Source organism: Pholcus phalangioides, unplaced genomic scaffold, assembly GCF_987345545.1.
Source record: "Pholcus phalangioides strain wild (caught in Gottingen) unplaced genomic scaffold, Ppha-v1.0 ptg000015l_1, whole genome shotgun sequence".
NCBI classification, from domain to species: domain Eukaryota; kingdom Metazoa; phylum Arthropoda; class Arachnida; order Araneae; family Pholcidae; genus Pholcus; species Pholcus phalangioides.
In genome coordinates, this window is record NW_028301608.1 from 5013248 (window position 1) to 5032986 (window position 19739).

Here is a 19739-nt window from a genome sequence, read left to right on the forward strand (position 1 = left end):
ACGAGTCGCTTTCAGAAGTTCAGCATCTCAATGGCAATCTTTTTTCAAATATTTCATGCCCTTGAACATAAGATTTTATATGTCTTATTCCATTAAAGCATTAGATGGACAAATTTTTCAATGTTCGAACAGACTTTTATTTATTTGTTAACAATGAACTCTCTTTCACTGTCTCCGTTACCATGTGCTAAAGATAAAAAAGCTTTCACCAAAACTGGCAAAATTTTGAACTTTGGGCTGCTTTCAAGGTTATAAAGTTTGAATATGTCTGCCCAATATCTATCTATTCCCTGAACTGATTTCACTTCTTGTAATTATTTGCATTGTAGTGCAACCCATTCATCACACACAATTAATAGTTCTGTTGGTGATACAATGTTGAGCAACATCCCAGCAATACGCGAGGGAGTAATGTACCATCCCAGCAATGCACGAGAGGGAGTGCAAATGTTTCATTCTCTCCAACAACACGTTTGGGAAAGGTAGGACATTAATATAAAAAAGGTATCTCACAGAAGTTATGTAAAATGAGCACATGCTCCTAGTACAAACTCCTTCCATTGAGAGCATGCCCCCTCCCCCACCAATGCATTGGCAGACCGTGCGGCCATATTGGGCGCCGCTCTAGGAGGGGTGCCGAATGGAATTGAAAGGGTGAGAAAAGCTTTGTTGACCAAAAAAAAAAGCCGTCAGTAGCGCCAAAAACAGATTCCGCATGAGTAGAAATTGTTTTCCTCGAGCCTCCCCTGTTTTCACCAAATCCGGATTTCCGCAATGTGAAATTGCCACGATCGGCAACTGCCGACGATAATCACACGACCGCATAGTGACTAGATGACAAAACTATGAATATTTTAGCTGGAGTTTTAACAGATCCCATTTTTTTCCAATGATCTTCGAAAAGTGTCGGTAAATTAACGAGTAAACCAATCCTCTTTTCGATGTATGCGGTCTTAGAACGCAGGTTGGCGGCCGCGAAATTACCGTAATTTTCAGTATATAACCCGCAGGAGAAAAAACGGTCTCCGAAATCGGAAAATTCGGCATATTCATTCAGGGACTTTGATAGCCCGCCGGTTAACCAATAACAGTATAGGACTTTATACTTCAAGGTAGCAGAACTACTTTCCAAGGTCACGACATAACGCGATTGTGGTAGATGGTGGGAAGTGAAAAAAAAATTAAAGTTTCTCCCTCCGTATTTTTTTTTTCCGTGTCTCGGAAAGAACGCGTCCCGTGAACAAAATTTTCATGCTTCTTTTTCCTAAATTATCGGTATTTGACGCACTACAGTGCATTAGCGGTACCTCCGCGAACCAGAAACAAGAATTGGCGCAAATGCGCAGGGATTTGGCGTCTTGGCGCACCATGTAGCAAGAGAACCGTTTCGGCGCAGTTTGGCGCAATTGGCGCAGCTCTTGCACCCCTGCACACTTCAAAATTTCGTCATCATCCAGAAAAATATCAACATGAAGGTACCCTGGAGCACAACCGATCCGAGTCAGGATTGTACGACATTGTGTAAGCGCCCTATTCTGGTATTGCAATTAAAGTTTGAATAACGAAGATTCCTGTGGGAAAAAACTGCATCCAAAGATCTGTTTACCGAGAAATATTTTGATTATTTAATTAGAATTTCGGTTTAACCCAAAAAAAAAAAAAAAAAAAATTGATTTCTATTTTTCTTCAATTTTTTCCCTCTTCATCAATTCCGGCAATATGTAATAAAAATCCGGAAACCCTGTAACCGTTTAAAAAATCTGGCATTGCCGGACCATATCCAGAGTGTTGGCATGGCAGGTCTGCAAAATGTATCACAGGGAAACTCCAATATAAACAGGCTACTCAAGGTACAAGCAGGAAAAACATATTGTAATAAAAGAATTTATTGTTGTAGATAGAATATTCTAAAACTATGAAAAATGCAATAAGACTCAAAAAAATCACTTGATTTTTTTTTAGAATTATTGGTTTAAATCACAAAATTTGAATTTCATTTTTGTTTTATTCAACTCCAATGATAATGAAGTAAGAGTAACCTAGTATGGTTATTGAATGCATATTACATATTATGCTTTTCATATGCATGCTATTGAAATGTGGTAAGATACAGAAAATTTTCTAAAAAAGACTAGAACCTGATTTTTAGATACAGTGCAAAAAAGATAGCTTTTCTGTAAGATAGCTGTTTTAGTATGCAAAAAGATAGCTGTAAAATTTAAAATAAATTTTATGATTGGGAAAAATTCAAAAATTAAAATTAACATTTAAAAAGCTAAACTTGAAAAAAGTATCTGAAATGCATTAAAATGGGACAGTAGGGTTCCCCTAAAAAAATTCTGATTTAAAATAATAGATATTGTACCAACATAAATACTGACAGACATGAGATTTTAATACAAAAAGTAAAAAAGTTTGCGGTTTGCCCTTTTTTAAACAAAAATTAATGAATGTGTGGAAGAATAAAAATATGTAAGCAATATCATGCAAGAATAGATAGCTTTTTCTCAGCTCAATATATTGAGGAAAGATATTTTATGGATTTTATGCTGAGCTGAACTCGGGACGAAAAGTCATCAGGTCTTCGCTTGGACTCAAACCAGGCCCTCTTTGCTGAAGTTGAGGGAGACTACTGGTGCCTCTGCTTCAGCGCCTCACGCCACAGTGCATGATAAGGAATGCGGGGTTGTGTCTCCAGTGGTGTAGATGAATCAAGAAACCTGCACCATATTTGATACTGAGTCGCCACCAGGCATTTACTTTAAAGTGGGGATGGGGGAGCTCTCATAAGTAAAAACACTCTACAAGGAAAAATTTTATTCCATGAAATAGTTAATTCGAGATCAACAACCTTTCATATTACATACACAGACTTTTGGTGTTCATATTTCTTATATTGCATGTTAGTTTATTTACAAATGCTGAATTAAATTTGAGAGATTAGGTGAAAAGATGTGCATTTTTAATGACTAACACAATTTGTTTTAATTAATAAGCAATCAGTTGATTTAAATCAAAAAATCTGATTTTAATAAAAAAAATGATTTAAAAACCAAATTTTTATTTAAAGAAATGATTTTTTCATACCCTGGTAAGACTAGAGATTAATATAATTATATAGGCAATAATTGCAGAGTGTATTGTTATAGAAGATTTTCACTGCAATGGAAATATTCTGCAGCTAAAAATGATGTGAATATTCAAACTGCACACATCTCTATAGAAAGATGAATCCACAAAAACCCATAACTTATCAGTTCCAAAATCAGTTGAGGTATAGTAATCCCTCCAGAAAAATGAATATTTTTACAAAATAACATTTTTATAAATAAAATTTCATATCTTCGTGAAAACTTCAAAAAGTTTCGAACACTTGAAATTTTATGAATTATGAAAGCTCAAGCATAGTCAAAGGAAGTCGCAAACATTATGAAGGATCGAAATTTGCAGAGCTTGAGGGCTATTCATGAAAGAAAAGAAAAATTTGCTTCATTCACTCAGGCAGTGTTTGCCAATAAGCATCTAGACGTTTGGTATAGTTTGGTCTGTATTACCCATGAGGTCTGACTTTAAATGTAATAGAGCTCTAGAAAGTACATTGGGTAGGTAATTTGTGACATCTTGGTGATGACAAATGTCAATATTGAATTCTGTCAATTGAATAGCCATACTTGCCAACTATTACAGAATGTCTGTAGTTTCTACGGATGTTCTACCATAAAATATGGAATTACAATGAATCGCAAAAACTACAGAAGTCTGTTTTTTTAAAAGCAATTGTTTTTGATCAAAGATTTCTATGAATTCTATTATCCTATTGAGCAAAAAAGACTGAATATTGAGCTGAATTTAAAATGAAGTAAAGTAATCTTGTTGTTAATAGTCGTTGTAAAGGTTTGCTTTGTTCAGCTGTCTGCATATTCGCAAGTTGAATCACAAGGTGGGCCATTATACTAAAAACTTAACTGCTGATTTGGAAAAAAAAAAAAAAGAAGTTTAATAATTTACCAAGTTTCTTCATAAAATTTTTTATGAATAAGTTTTTATAAGGGAAGCGAGAGAAGGGTGTCGATGATGATAAAGCATCGATAGCATCTTGGTCCAATAAATCGAAGAGCTTTCATTATTTCATGAGGAATACTCACAGCAAACAGGCCCAAACCTAAGCAAAATGCCATTTTAAATGTTTATCTGCGCTGATTAAATGCTCACTAAGATCAAGAAGAAAATAAGAAAATTGATTTGAATTTTTTGAAATAGGCATGATCAAAATAGGGGGTCTCCCTCTCCCATCAGTAAACATTGCCACTACAGAGAGAGGCTTGGTCCGAAGGTTAGCATGCATGGAATAGCCCATCTCTGCACACGAAAACTCAAATCTTTAGAGCACAAATAAGGAAGTGCTGCATCATTCAACACAACAGGAAAACTATTGCAAAGTGGCCAGGATTTATTCAGTGCAAAAATTACAGCTAAGCACTATAAATCTGTAGCACTGTAATTTCTTTCGTAAGACTAATGTATATAATTAGATTACTTTCTCGTATCAGCATTGCTGCACAATACTAACTTTTCCAGCATCAGAATGAATTTCAAATAGGGGATTTTTGTGAGGCAAATTTCAAAACTGGACTAGAAGTCAAAACAGTTTTTAAATTTCAGAATTGTTTCTGCTACTTGCAACCAGTGATATTGTTTTTTTTTTCAAGTGGTGAAGTGGTTTGCAAATTTCTGAAAAATTTGGAATAAACTTCTGATACAATTTGCACATGCCTAAGAAACATGAAAATTGTTAGGGAAGGTGGTCACAGAAATGAGTTATCGATTTTATTTTTTCATTCGTAGGGTGACCACCATCTCTGACAATGACAACTCTTAAATATGTCAACTGCGATCTTGCAAATGCACATTTTGAAAGATTTAAAGCTACTCTGGCTAAAGTGAACACTTGAAAATTTCAAGCAAATGCTCAACACATTCCCAAGTTTCACTGAAAATTATCACATCATCTAAACTGATCTTAACTCACTTACCAAACAGAACAAGAACTTTGTTCATCAATCTTTGAAAAGTGTCCAGAGCTCCAGATAATCCAAAAGGAATCCGCGAAAATTCATAATGACCACCTTTCACTGTAAATGTAGTTTTTGCTACATCATTCCAATGCATTAGCACTTGAAAATAGCCACTCCGTAATCTAACGCAGTAGCACATTTTGTAGTAGTCAAATTTGCCAAAATATCATCAATAATAGGTATCAGAGAACTAATGCTGGTTATTCGATGTAACTTTAGTAATTTATATCAAATCTAAAAACGTATTGCCTTTTCCTCCACCAACACTATCATAGACCAGCACTGGTTTCGACTCCCAAATCTAACATCTTTTTCACTTGACAATAAATTGCAGCTGGTTTTATAAAATTCATACAGTAAGGTTTACATGGGACCAGTTCATCAATGATGGTCTGTATCAATTGAATGCAATATAATTTACATTCATCCAGGTTTTCTTAAAAACATTTTATCAAAGCAAAATAAAAAAATTTTCAGCTCATATTGCTGATGAGGCTGCAACTAGAAATCTGATAAATTAAGATCATGAAGCTTACCATAATTTTCATTGGTTAAAAAAATTAGAGTTCGAAATTCAGGAAACTTATTTTTTTTAATAATAACGTGATCCTCACATATTCCCAAGAGATCAGAATGATCCATCCAGGAATTTAATATCCATAATAATTTTTGAAAATCTAAATGAAGACAATGAGATGTGATAAAATCTAAACCAAGTAAGCATTGAATATGTATATGCATGTTGGATATAATATCAAAGTTACGATTGGAAACGAAAGATTGGATTTTAACTGACAATGAAATAAATTGAAGCATTCACACATTCACATGTTACGAGGCCAAAAACTAGACTGAGGATTGTCAGGCTTGAGAATGTGAGAAACACAGATTGAACAGTTTAGTGCTTACGTTGTTTTCACAAGCTGTATCAACATGAGAGCAAATGTTTTGACTATTTACTTTTATCCACACTCGTGGAAGTTAATTTCGAGATCAATTGAAGTTTTAATAACAGTTTTTAAGATTAATGGAAAGGAGTAAACGTTTCTAGTATCTGCAGCAATTTTTGGAATTGTAGGATTGATTCCAGCTGCAGAGTTGTGCTCAGTTTGAATGAATGAATGTGAATTATCTTAGACCCCCCCCCCCCATTCTAGTATAACAGGGTTATCGATTGATTAACATCAGGTGTGGAATATATCACTCTGGCTTCAGTACCTGGTACTGCTTGTAAAGTAAGTTGCGAAAAGTTTGGTAATGACTGAAAATCTGACTGAGGCATGCGTTGCCATTAACGAGCAGGGGAAGCTTAGTGCTAAAAAAAAACCTCAGTTCGAAGGAAGTAGCTCCATGGACTGAAACTGTGTACAAAATCGGCAATGTTGGCATGAGTAAATGGTACACAAATGAATCAATGATGTCAAATCGGTTGAACTAATTTCCACTAAACTTTGAACACGTCTGAAGGAAGTCTTTACATAATAGTATACACTATTTCAGAATTGAAAAACTGAATTTGAGCTATGACATTGAGTTGTCTCGCAAGATCAGCCACATATATGAAATTAACTAATGATTGGTTCAGATGAATGACGGCTCCAAAATATTTAACTGCAAGGTTAGTATGGGAACAAGTGTGACAGGAAATATCTTCGAAAGAACATTTGAACTCATTGTAGTTTCACACAGCATATTCCTGGATAGCAATACTTGCTCAAAAACTTAGCACTGCATTTGTGAGAGACATAGTTGTGAGTTGACAATGCAGATGCTCTGGAACAGCATTTAAGGCAAAATAATGCCCCAACTTTGCAAAATAACTGAGCAACATTGGACTTACTATCAAAAGCAGATGATGCAGTGATTATTGGTGATACACAAAATTGTTGAGTAGTCAATCATGTATGAGAAATCAAGAATATTAATTATCGATGTAATGTCAGGTACTTTGGTAGGAATTTACCAAAGTTCGGGAACCACCACGAGAATAACTGATTGTCAAACATCTATTTCACAAACACCAGTTTTTCATCAAAAAATATACACTTGAAGGAAGCACAAACTTCCTAACTTTTCTTTTCTCAAGAAGGGAGTGGCAGGTGAGTGGAGAAGGTGACAATGAAAAGAGAACAGGTTCAGAGAATATTGATATACATTACAAATTGTATCTTGCATGAACATTTATCTACCAGTACAAGGCTGGACAAGTAACTTGTCTTCCATCACAGATACTGTCTGTTTCATACTTTTGAATCATTCTGTGCTAATAGCATTTAGTGCATTCTGTCAACCAGAGATATGCCACATAGTTTGAATCTCTACAAAACTTTCCCCAATATTCATAATTTATTTTAACAACCGTGACAAACTCCTAATTTTGATATTTATTACATTTTGATCAACTGTAATGTGTGCACATATTGCATTGCCACTTACAGGGGTGCAAGTGCCCCTCATCTATTTTGGAGCAGCAAATTTCATTTTTGGAGCAGAAATTTTGAAAATGGAGCAGAACTAAAAACGAACTATATCTGCAATATAAGGAGTAATTTTTCTGTGAAATGCCAAAAGTTTTGCCAAAAATGGTTGAAACAAATAATTCTAAATAAATTTCCTTCACAAATTAAAATACATTTAAATTTTTTCTGAATTATCTTATCTGTCGCTACTAAAACATGCATTACTGAAATGACGAATAAAAATTATGAGACTCTTTTCAAATTAAGCAACATGCATACTAAAAACCTAGGCAACAAGAATTTCTGCTGCTTGAACACCAAAATCTTATTCATCCTGATATATAAAAAAAGTGTGTGCAGAATATAATAATGGTTTCCGTGAAAAAAAATGAGCTTCTCACAAAATTTAAAGGAATTATTAAATTTAAAAGCAAAATGCAAAAAACGAGAAAAATATAAATACCTTATTTACTTAAACAATTTTCAACCTAATAGCATGTTAATATATTACGAATCACGAGTTGCTTTCAGAAGTTCAGCATCTCAATGACAATTTTTTTTTTTCAAATATTTCATGCCCTTGAACATAAGATTTTATGTCTTATTCCATTAAAGCATTGGATGGACAGATTTTTCAATGTTCGAACAGACTTTTATTTATTTGTTAACAATGAACTCTCTTTCACTGTCTGCGTTACCATGTGCTAAAGATAAAAAAGCCTTCACCAAAACTGGCAAAATTTTGAACTTTGGGCTGCTTTCAAGGTTATAAAGTTTGAATATGTCTGCCCAATATCTATCTATTCTCTGAACTGATTTCACTTGTAATTATCTGCATTGTAGTGCAACCCCTTCATCCCACATAATTAATAGTTTTGTTGGTGATACAAAGTTGAGCAACATCCCAGCAATACGTGAGGGAGTAATGTACCATCCCAGCAATGCACGAGAGGGAGTGCAAACGTTTCATTCTCTCCAACAACATGTTTTGGAAAGGTAGGACATTAATATAAAAAAAAGGTATCTCACAGAAGTTATGTAAAATGAGCACATGCTCCTAGTACAAACTCCTTCCCTTGACTATTGTTAAAAGCATGCCCCTCCCCCACCAATGCAGTGGCGGACAGTGCTGCCATATTGGGCGCCGCCCTAGGAGGAGTGCCAAATGGAATTGAAAAAAGCTTTGTTAAACAAAAACAAAAAAAACTCCGTCAGTAGCGCCAAAAACAGATTCCGCATGGGTAGAAATTGTTTTCCTCCAGCCGCCCGTGTTCACCAAATCCGGATTTTCGCAATGTGAAATTGCCATGATCGGCAACTGCCAACAATAATCACACGACCGCATAGTGACTAGATGACAAAACTACGAATATTTTAGCTGGAGTTTTAACAGATCCCATTTTTTTCCAATGATCTTCGAAAAATGTCGGTAATTTAAACAAGTAAACCAATCCTCTTTTCGATGTATGCGGTCTTTGAACGCAGGTTGGCAGCCGCAAAATTACCGTAATTTTCAGTATATAACCCGCTTCCAGCATGGCCCAGCCGCAAGGTAATCCGCTTATATCCCGCAAGGGACAGAGCGGGGGCCATGTTTGGTGTTATAGTATATAAGGAGAAAAAACTGTCTCCGAAATCTGAAAATTCGGCATATTCATTCAGGGACTTTGATAGACCGCCGGTTAACCAATAATAGTACAGGACTTTATATTTCAAGGTAGTAGAACTACTTTCCAAGGTCACGACATAACGCGATTGTGGTACATGGTGGGAAGTGTAAAAAAAAATTAGTCTCTCCCTCCGTATTTTTTTGCGTGTCTCAAAAAGAACGCGTCCCGTGAACGAAATCTTCATGCTTCTTTTTCCTAAATTCCCGGTATTTGACGCACTACAGTGCATTAGCGGTACCTCCGCGAACCAGAAACAAGAATTGCCACAAATGCGCAGGGATTCGGCGCCTTGGCGCACCATGTAGCAAGGGAACTGTTTCGGCGCAGTTTGGCGCAATTGGTGCAGCTCTTGCACCCCTGCACTTATTCTGATTCTTATCAAATGATGGGAAAACAAAAGCAAGCAAAATCCCATATTACTTTTGGGACACCAACATTTCTCTGCAGCAGTAAAATATTGTTTTTAATCATAAGTAAGAAATATACATAAAAAAACTCTGAAAATCATAGAAGAAAACAATTTTGAAAATATCCCATGTCTAGAAAATGAATAATTGAAAATCACCTGTTTCTCCTTCAGACTCTTCTATTACAACCTCTGGAGTTTCTGGAATGTCTGGCTTTGTTTCATTTTTATCACCATCTAAAAACAAAGGATAAATAATTAAGTTTAAAAAAAAAAAGGATAAAATTCTGCCATCAAAAGACTACAATTTATTAGTTAATTTTTTTATATACGGTGGATAAAAAAAAATTAAAAGTTGTTTTATGCATACTAAAGTAGTTTGCATTCCAATGATAGTCATCTGTGTTATATACTTTTTACCTGATATTTTCTAATCTTGAAACTTCTGAATTCACAAGTAAAAAAAAATACAGTGCTCAGTGTTTGCCGATATGCATCAAAATTCAGTTTCAGTCTTCTAAATTTAGTTGGGAAATGGAAATACCTCAAATTTTATGTAATTTTTTAAATTAGAAAATTACCTAAACTTAAAGAATATTTAAACAGTTATTTTTCTGTTTTTCATTAAAAAAACAATACTCCATGAAAATTTTGGAGAAGAGTGAAACTGCCCTTCAAAATTATTTTCATGGACAACCCTGATAGTGATGAAAGAATTTGATAATGTGCTTTACAATTGCTTACTTCAAATGTTTCTACTTCTAATTGATTCTCACTTGACTTCTACTTATTTAAACTCAAGAGAGTGTGTTGAGAGAATGTCCTGTTTTAGAACCAGTAAGAGAAGAATGAAATGGGTAAAAAGTACCTTCTAGTTTAGTCTCGTTAGCTGCAGCAGTTTTATCAGATGGTGCTTCTGTGGTTGCTTTCTTCTTCAATGGCTTAGCAAAACGAGCTTTATTCAGCAAGTACTTGACTTCTCTGTCTAAATTAGCTAGCTTTTCACTTATAAGTTTCACTGTCAGTTTTGGTTGAGAATTAAGAGGTAAAGAATCCTGTTCTGCCAAATTATCCTTGAGCCATTTCTGAAAAAGTCAAATGCAACTTAAATATCACAATGGCTATAAATAAATTTTACAGTGATCCATAAATGCTATTGAAAAATCTGGATATACTTGATTTATTCATAGTTCAAATGTACTGACAATTTGATGGTGCTACTCATACAGTAGGACCTTGACTATCAGAGGTACTTACCATACATTAATTTTTTTGAAAGGAAGTGCAGTGAAAAAAAAATGCATAAAATGCCTAAAAAAAACTGGTTCAACTACAATCACAGCATGTAGTGAGAGATTTAATGCAGAGACATCAGATGGGAAGCAGTCATTGTAACATTATAGGAAAAATGTGATTTTTTCCTTTTCTCAGATGGAAAAAAACCTCTTACAATATTCCTTTAAAGATGCATGCATAATACATATGTCACAGACAGCAATGACCCTCTCTCATACATGTGCTACTTTCTGGCATGCACAAATTCATTAGAAATCCCTCAGAGAAATGCTTACAAGATTCATGTGTAGTCTATGCATGCACTAGTAGTAGTACAAAGCAGAAGAGTAATTAAACGATACAAAATCTGTATACGTACACAAAGGCAATTATGATAATTATAATACAACATAGGGGGGGGGGGGTCTTTTTTAGTTCACTATATGTGATCAAAGCATTCTTGGATAAGTGTTCATCTTTGTTTTCAGCAAACACCAACTCCAGTCATATCGTAAAATTAACTTGCCATGCTAGAAATTGAGCCTGGACACAATGTGTGAAAGCCAGGAATCCTAACCACTGGACTGCATAAGGTAAGTGCTTATAAAAGACACTAATGTAGATTAAACAACTGATGGGTGAACACTATCCATTATCAAACAAACCAGTTACGATATTTATATATTTTTTATTATCTTTTAATCACAAATTGAAATTTTATAAAAAATTTCATATTTACTAACTTGGGTATCAACTATGAGTTTCTGTAATGTTGTTATTTCAACGGGTGTAAATATTTGCTCCTCTTCTGTCATGTTTTGCGCTCCTGTCAAAAATATTTCACTTATGTTCAGCATGTCTTTTAAAGCTTTCACAGCTTCTGGTCTTTCCTGGTGTTCCTTCACCCTTTCAAACCAGCTGACTGTCAGCTTTTTCAGTTCTGAAAGTTTTTTCCGGAAAACCTTAAAAAAAGTTAAATTGCATTCAATGTACTTTGAATTCATCCCAGTAAATAGTTAAAAAATTTCTGAGACTACTTAAAATTCTTCAGTTCAGTCAAAAAAAAATTCTCATTAAAAAAGTTCTCATTAAAAAAATTCTTAAATAGACAAATTTTTTTTCATAATTTATAATATTGTACAGTTGAACCTGAAGATCTAGTAGTAGTAATAAGACCAGAAAATTAAAACAAATTTTGATGTTTTTTAAATACAAAAATAAATGCTAAGTTTTCAATACCTCCCACCCATCCCTTTTCTCTTCTAATATAATAAATGTACGTGTACAAAGCCAGACATATATTTATATTTATTTTTAAAAATTTTGTCTGCTGATACAGAAATGGTGGTTTAATCAAAATCTTTGCCTCGGATATTGGCTGATTTCAAAGACCTCATAAAATTAGATTTCCTAATGGTAATTTTTCTTTCTTGTTACTTGTGTACGACCTACAATTAATTTGTGTCTTCTACTGTTATGAATTTTATTTCACAGTTGAAGCTTGGATCTCAAGACTTGGGAATGAATGATTTTAATAGTTGAGGCATTTGCCGACATGACATCTGATGCTTTGGTCATGGCATGGGGGATACAAAATTGACACTTGTCCCACAATATACTAGCCAAATTTTAAGAAATGTGGAAACTTGGTTCAGACAAGTTTCAACACTAAATTAAATGTTAAAAAGAGTTTCCAATCACTTTTAAACAAAAAGTTGCCCTATTACACGCCCAAACTATTTTCAATATACAAGAAAACCCTCCCATTACCAGTTTCAAAGGAGGAGAGGATTTCCTAACAAAGCTGACAGAAACAACCCAACATATTACTAAAATGACAAAACAACTAAAATGACAATTAGTCCATTAAATTCTTCAGTTTTAACAAGTTTTCCCACAAAAAAAAGACTAATATGAAAACAAGACATATTTAAAGTTCTGTCTTAAAAAAATAGACATTAACTTTTTTAGTCTTAAAAAAGGTTTTTTTTGCAACTGAAAAAGTGCTGATCATTGACTAGACTTGAGCAAGTTTCACTGTAAAATTACTCAGATTTCATGTAATGAGAGGGGTACACAAAAGTAACAGGAATTTTTTTTTTTTTTTTTGTTTACAATTTTTCTTGTTTATTCAATTTAAAAAAAAAATTCAATTCCCTTTTTTCAAAGGGCTCTCCATTAGAACTAACTTGAGTCTTTTCTTAAATTGTTGAAAATATTTTTGAAATTCATCTGTTGAGGCCTCCATTATTTTTGTTTGAACCTTGTCCATGTTGGAACAAAACGCTTTCATTTCAGGTCAATGTTCAAGGAATAAAGAAAAGTCGCACACAGCTCATCAGGTGAACAGTCTGGGGAAATCAGGTGAATAGTCCAAGTAGGACCAGGAGTCATACTTTTTCTTGTTAACAATTGGTGCACTGTGACGAATGTGTGAAACAGAGCATTGTCATGATGCAAAAACCAATCACCCATCTCTCATATATTGGGTCTTTTCTTCACACACTGTTGTGCAATCTTCTTAGCAGCTTAGACTGTAAAAAAGCATCTGTACACTTGACTTTTATCTATAGCAGTATATCCCCCCCAGTAAGCTATTTCTAAAATCCCAACAATTTCTGCTGTTTTTTTCCCAGAGCTTCCTACTAAGGACAGTCCGGCACTATTCAAATAAATTCGCCATGACCAAAAATGAGGAACAGACTAAACAACTTCCACATAAAAAACTCAGATGCCAAACATAACCTTTCCACACACCAATTCACACACTGATTCAGGAAGCGTGGGTTTTATGCTTATCTAGTGTGAGAACTACATACTAGGGATGCTCCGCTTACCGTAAGGAAATTCTGGTTAATCTTGGGTGCCCTTCGTATTACAGGTGACAAAGCTAGTAATTGCTAACTAATAATACAAACTTAATCTATAAATTTTTCTTCTATTTTAAATATGATCATAACATTAACTCATATCAACAGTTAACTATATTAAGTAAACACAAGTGTAAAGACTTCTCAAAGACTAAGCAGAACAAATGAATAGGCTGAATCACGAAATATTCTTATCTTAAATTATATGTCCTTCCAACACTAACTAGAGAGAATACTAACAGAATCAATAAAACTCCTAGTATTTGTATTACATCTTCCAAATTTTACACACAGATAAATACAGTGAAAATTACACATTACCGCTATACAGTAACCTCTATAATGATAATCACCTGTGTAACAATATTAATCTTCAATTCGAATGCACTTTTTTTCGTGTTAATACATCCCATCTATAACAACATGTTTCGCTAGTCAGTCCACTGAGTATCATTATATAAGAGTTTCACTGTATTATCTTCAGTAAAATTGATCCTTAAAATATTTTTTTAGTAAATTAAACTGAACATAAATAACATAAAATTAAATTTGTGCAATATATTAAGTCATTCAGAATATTTAAAATTTTAATGCATTTACAATTTGAAAATACCGTTAACTCATTATTACAGTAAAACCTCTCTTTTACAGACACCGACAGGACAAAAAATTCTCCCATAAAAGAGAAGTGACTGTTATTCAGGGGTTTGAAAAGTATACTTTTATTATTTAAGGGGAAATTATTTAACCTTAAAAGAGGGAGTGACCATTAAGAGGGTTTTACTGTATTTTAAATAAGGGTAAAAACCTTTAGTTATGATTGCACCTCAACTTTTTGTTATCATGATAGATAACATAAGAGTAAAAAAAGAAGAGTTTCAAAGTTTGGAAAAAAAGTTACACCTTACCTCGGTTCCAGCATCATCTGATTCAAATTCCAACCAGTCACCAGCTGTAGAAAGAGCTTTAGTGATTTCATCTTTTTCTGTCCCGGTCAAAGCTTGTTCGTATTCATCTCTATATAACCTGTCTTTTGATTCAATGATGAAAGATTCCAGTGAATTCTTGGTCTTTTCTCTATCAAGTTTTTCTCGATCACGGGCATCCAATTCTTCGAGCCTATTATATCAGATCATGATTTGCAGAATTTTTTTTTAAATGATTTTTGATAAAATGATTGATAAAAAAATCAACGGGAAGAAATAAAATGCAATTTTTAACTTTTTTTTTGGCAAAAAATAAGCTCTAAAATAATGCCTAACTCTTTCGTTCATTTAAAATTTAAACAAGAAATAATTTCTGACAAACATTAAAAATAAACAATTACAATAATAAAAGAATGCTGAATAAAACAAACTTTTGCTTTATCTTAAAAAATCAATCATTTCCCTGATGAACCTATAGGTATTTTGTTTAAGTTCTATAAATTTACACAAAGGATCTCTATATTTTTAACTTTATGCATCTCAACATTGGTTATATTTTTCAAAAATTTAATTCATAAAATTTTTTTGCCAACCTTTTCACCAATTCTTTAGCTTGACTGACACTCAATTTTTCGAGGTCAGATAAAGTTTTCTGATGTTCTAGTGGTTCTTTCACCACAATCATCTTGACTTCTTTCTTCTGTGAATCTGTTTCATTCTTTGATGGTTCAGATTGTTTTGTTTCGTTAGCAGCTGCTGTATCCTACAATGGGAAAAAACATAACGAATTGATATAGACAGATTTAATGTTTAATTACAGAAGTAAGAAAGGTAAAAAAATGTTTTATTCATTCAGGTATATTTCATGTTTTACACATTCTTGTCATAAGAATGATTTCGAAAAAGTAATGTAAAAGTAAAAACAAAAAAACCTGTGAAATTTAACCTCTATTTTCACTGTAATCATTTATTTTCTTAAAATAAGTTTGAAAATTAGACATGGCATAATTGAAATGACAAAAATCTGTTGCATTTGGAAATGTAGATGAGATGCTGAGAAAACTGAAATCAGAGCTCAGTAATAAATTCCCTTCGAAAATGGAAAACGAGCTGAACGATAAAAGTCAGAACATAAGCAGGTACAGGTGTTTAAAATAGGAGCAGTGAATCAAAGGGGTGGGAGGGAAAACATTTGTCTCTTCAGTTGCAAGACAACTGAAGAGACAAATGTTTTCCCTCCAAGACAACTGAAGAGTTGTCTTGCAAAAATATCACGATTTTACATTTGATGAAAAACAATGCTCTAGAAAATAAGCATTCAAATATTAGTACTTAAGTATTATAAGAGATATGTTCATATTTCTTGTTCAAATTTTAATTTTAAAAACAAATATTTAATTTGATATAACAATTTCAACAATTCACAAATTTTCTAAAAACTTAGAAAAATTCTAAAATACAATGTGGTCAAACTGATCACAGTATAATTAGATAGCTCAGATTAGACAAAGAATATATCCATGTAGTGAAACTTGTATGAAACAGAACATCAATAGACTGAAATATATATATATTTTGTAAAAGTGCAAATAAAAGCCCTAATTATTGAACAGACTAATTTTGATTCTATTTAAGACAGGTTTCTGTCTCATACGGTGTCAGTCTTAGATAGGTTTCACTGTACATTTATGCAGTTTCACACATATCCATCACTTCACAGGATTTCTCTTGCGTGATTTTATGATTTTGAAAAGTTAATTTATAAAAGATTGCAAGGAAGGGAACCCTTTAAATTGAACATTAAATAGGCCAAATTTTGCAAACTCACATCCAGGATTAAAAGCAAAGATATGACAGTTAAAACGACAAAATCTGTTGGATTTGAGAATGTAGATATTGATGAAAAGATAAAATCTAACTTGTCAATGCTAACTAATCAATACTTTAATCATTAATCAATTAACTTATTTTTTGGTGACACACTGACAATGCCATCAGAACTTAAATTGAAAATAATCAAAATAGAATTGTCATATTTGCAATTGTCACATTCAAAATTTTCTGGCTTTGTTACTAAAGTTTTTTGAAAGACAAAAATACAGCTTAACTTTTTTGATGAAACGGCAGAGATTTAGCTTTCAGCCTATCCTCTCAGGCTGTTCACAACAGAAAAGATCCCTAGTAAACAAAACCAGTTGATTCATCATCTGATTGAAGACGCTAGACATAAATTTACTCAACTCATTCATAATTAAACTCGCAAGATTTATTTACGAGCTTCAATTCACAAAAATTAATTTTGCTGCAGGGAGTTTATTATTTTTTATCCTTCTAAATAAAATTCCTATCCCTTACTCATGTTATATTCCACTCGCTTCACATAATTTTGTCTCGAAGGATTATTTTACAGAACCAGTTAATGTGTAAAATGAACAAATACAAACTAACACCAAAATAGGTAAATCTTCCAATGGGAGAAAAAACCTGGGGAATTTTTTTTTCAAAAATACACCTATAGCAAGTATGAATATTGATATAAATTCAGCAGCCTAAATTAATAAATAAAAATATTTTAAATTTATTTCTATTGAATAATTTCAATTTTATTCAACTTTAAATAAAAACATTTAAAAAAAATGAAATAGAAAAGCACAACTCTTTTAACCTAATTAAAAACATTTGATATAATTTTCATTTTCTAATAAACAGATTTTCTAAACATGAAAATTATAAAAAAGTTTGATACAGAATTTTTCAAACTTCATATTGGTTATTGAATCAATCAAAATTACGACTATATAACTGAAATATAAATAGAAGTCCAGTTTGCTATTATGCATATCAAGTTTCTCCACAAAGAAGACAAACCTACAACATTAAAAAAAATTCACAGACACTACTCATACCCATGTAGGGCCTTTTATGGTAGAGTATTTCTTGAATAGTTAGTAGAAGAGTAGTAGTTATTAGAGTTACCATTATACGAGTCCAACATATATACACTGCTGGCCACCCAAATTGCAACACCAAGAAAGACAAGAGATATCGCAACAATATTTATTTTGTAGATAACATGTTGACCAAGCATCAAATGATTAAATTTATAGACTTCTGTGAAGTGTGGTTCCTGCCAAAATCAGTAGCCAGAGTAGCCGCCATTGTTGGAGATCACCGCTGTCACACGCCTCGGCATTGATTCAAAGAGACTTTGGATGTGTTCTTGGGGTACAGCAGACCAAGCAGCTTCCACGCGTTGCCAAAGTTGATCTGGTGTGGCAGCTGGGGATGTAATCTGGGTCAATCGTTGAGCAACTATGGACCACATGTTTTCTATCGGTGAAAGATCCAGAGAGCGAGCTGGCCAGGGAAGCAATTCAATCTGGCGATTGACGAAGAACCTTTGGACAATGCGTGCCACGTGTGGTCGCGCATTATCCTGTTGAAATATGGCTGTGGGCAAGCCCTGAAGGTAAGGAAGGACAACTGGCTCCACCACCTCGGAGATGTAGCGCTGGCTTTTTAAAGTACCGGCAATGCGTACTAGAGGAGTGCGAGAGTGATATCCATTACCGCCCCATACCATAATACCCGGTGCAGGACCAGTGTGGCGGTGCATAACGCAGCTGTTCAGCATCCTCTCTCCACGGTGTCTCCAGATTCGAATCCGACCATCGTGGTGTTGCAGACAGAAGCGTGACTCGTCAGTAAAGACAATTTCATTCCATTGTGCCGTCCACATCCTTCTTTCATCGCACCAATGGCGGCGGAGACGTCTGTGGTTCTGCGTCAAGGATAGACGAAACAATGGACGTCTTGCGGACAGACCACTCTGCTGTAAACGGCGTCGAATGGTACGCGCAGACACTGGATGATGCGGTACAGACTGAATGTGCTGTGCTATGGTTCGTGATGTGGCTGAGCGATTCGTCACTGCCATACGCACAATACGCCTGTCATCATGTGAAGTGGTGCACTGAGGTGGATGCGATCGAACACGTCGGTCCATCGTACCCTCCTGCATCCAACGATCACATATCCGCATTACAGTTGTTTGGTTTCGTCCAACACGACTACCGATTTCCCTGAAAGATAATCCACAATCTCGGTAGGCCACTATCCTTCCTCTGTCGAACTCGGATACTTGATCAAAAGATGATCGCTGTTTTCTACGAGGCATAATTGATCGTTTTTTTGAAAAAACCACAAGAAAAAAACAATTGCCGTACTTCAAATCGTCGAAATCTCCAAGCCTTAAATAGCGCTTTGAAGTGGCGCCATAGGCGCGCGTGATGTGCGTCTGCGCTGAAATTCTAATCATTTGCATATCTCACCTCCGCTAATGCATGTTGTAAATTTCATATTATTTGCATGCTTCCTTCAGGGTGTTGCATTTACGGTGGCCAGCAGTGTATATATATATTGAAACATGGTATATGCATTATATGGACCATGGCAAAAAAAACAAATTAAAAAGTTCACTTTTTCACCAGATTGTGAAAAATTGGTCTTAAAGAAAAAGAAATGCATTTTTTAAACACAGAACTTTATCTAATGACAGTATTTGTTCAATGTACATTTCATTTGCATCAATCACGTGTTCAAGGCCCACTATAGCATATTCAACAGTAACGTGTTTCTTGAGGAATTGCAGCAACATGGCGCGTTATGTTTGCTTTCGATTCAGGCAGTCCATATGCTTCCTCCATGTACCTGTTTCAGGAATTACCCACAACCAGAATTCACAGGAATTTGAATCTGGAGAATGAGGACACCGGGTATTCTGAACACTTCTTGAAATTACCCAAGCATCTTCAAAGTGAGCATAAAACTCCTCCTCCAATTATCAGCCAATATGTGGATGCTACACCTTGGATGGAGACACACTCTTGCATGAAGACTGTAGTCTTCACACATACTTCTAGGTAGGAATGATTTGCTGCTGCAGAAGTTTTCAGTAACATTACGGAAAATTAAAAAATACTATTAGATTAAATTTCCTGCTTACAATTTATGTTTCTTGTTCTTTAATCTTTTCCAAGGTTGTGTAAAGTATACTGC

General features: G+C 34.2%; 1 protein-coding gene across 2 annotated transcripts in view; it reads right to left on the reverse strand.

Annotated features, from left to right (window-relative positions):
- The window catches only part of Grp170 (hypoxia up-regulated Grp170 co-chaperone protein), a 53248-nt gene that overhangs the window by 3035 nt on the left and 30474 nt on the right, over positions 1-19739 (reverse strand). For both annotated transcript variants that reach the window (XM_089242652.1, XM_089242653.1), the window contains exons 16-20: positions 15275-15444; positions 14664-14874; positions 11629-11847; positions 10479-10695; positions 9770-9847 (exon numbers count right to left, since the gene is read on the reverse strand). In XM_089242652.1, the coding sequence (XP_089098778.1) occupies positions 9770-9847; positions 10479-10695; positions 11629-11847; positions 14664-14874; positions 15275-15444 (895 nt within the window). The remainder of the gene's footprint in view (positions 1-9769; positions 9848-10478; positions 10696-11628; positions 11848-14663; positions 14875-15274; positions 15445-19739) is intronic.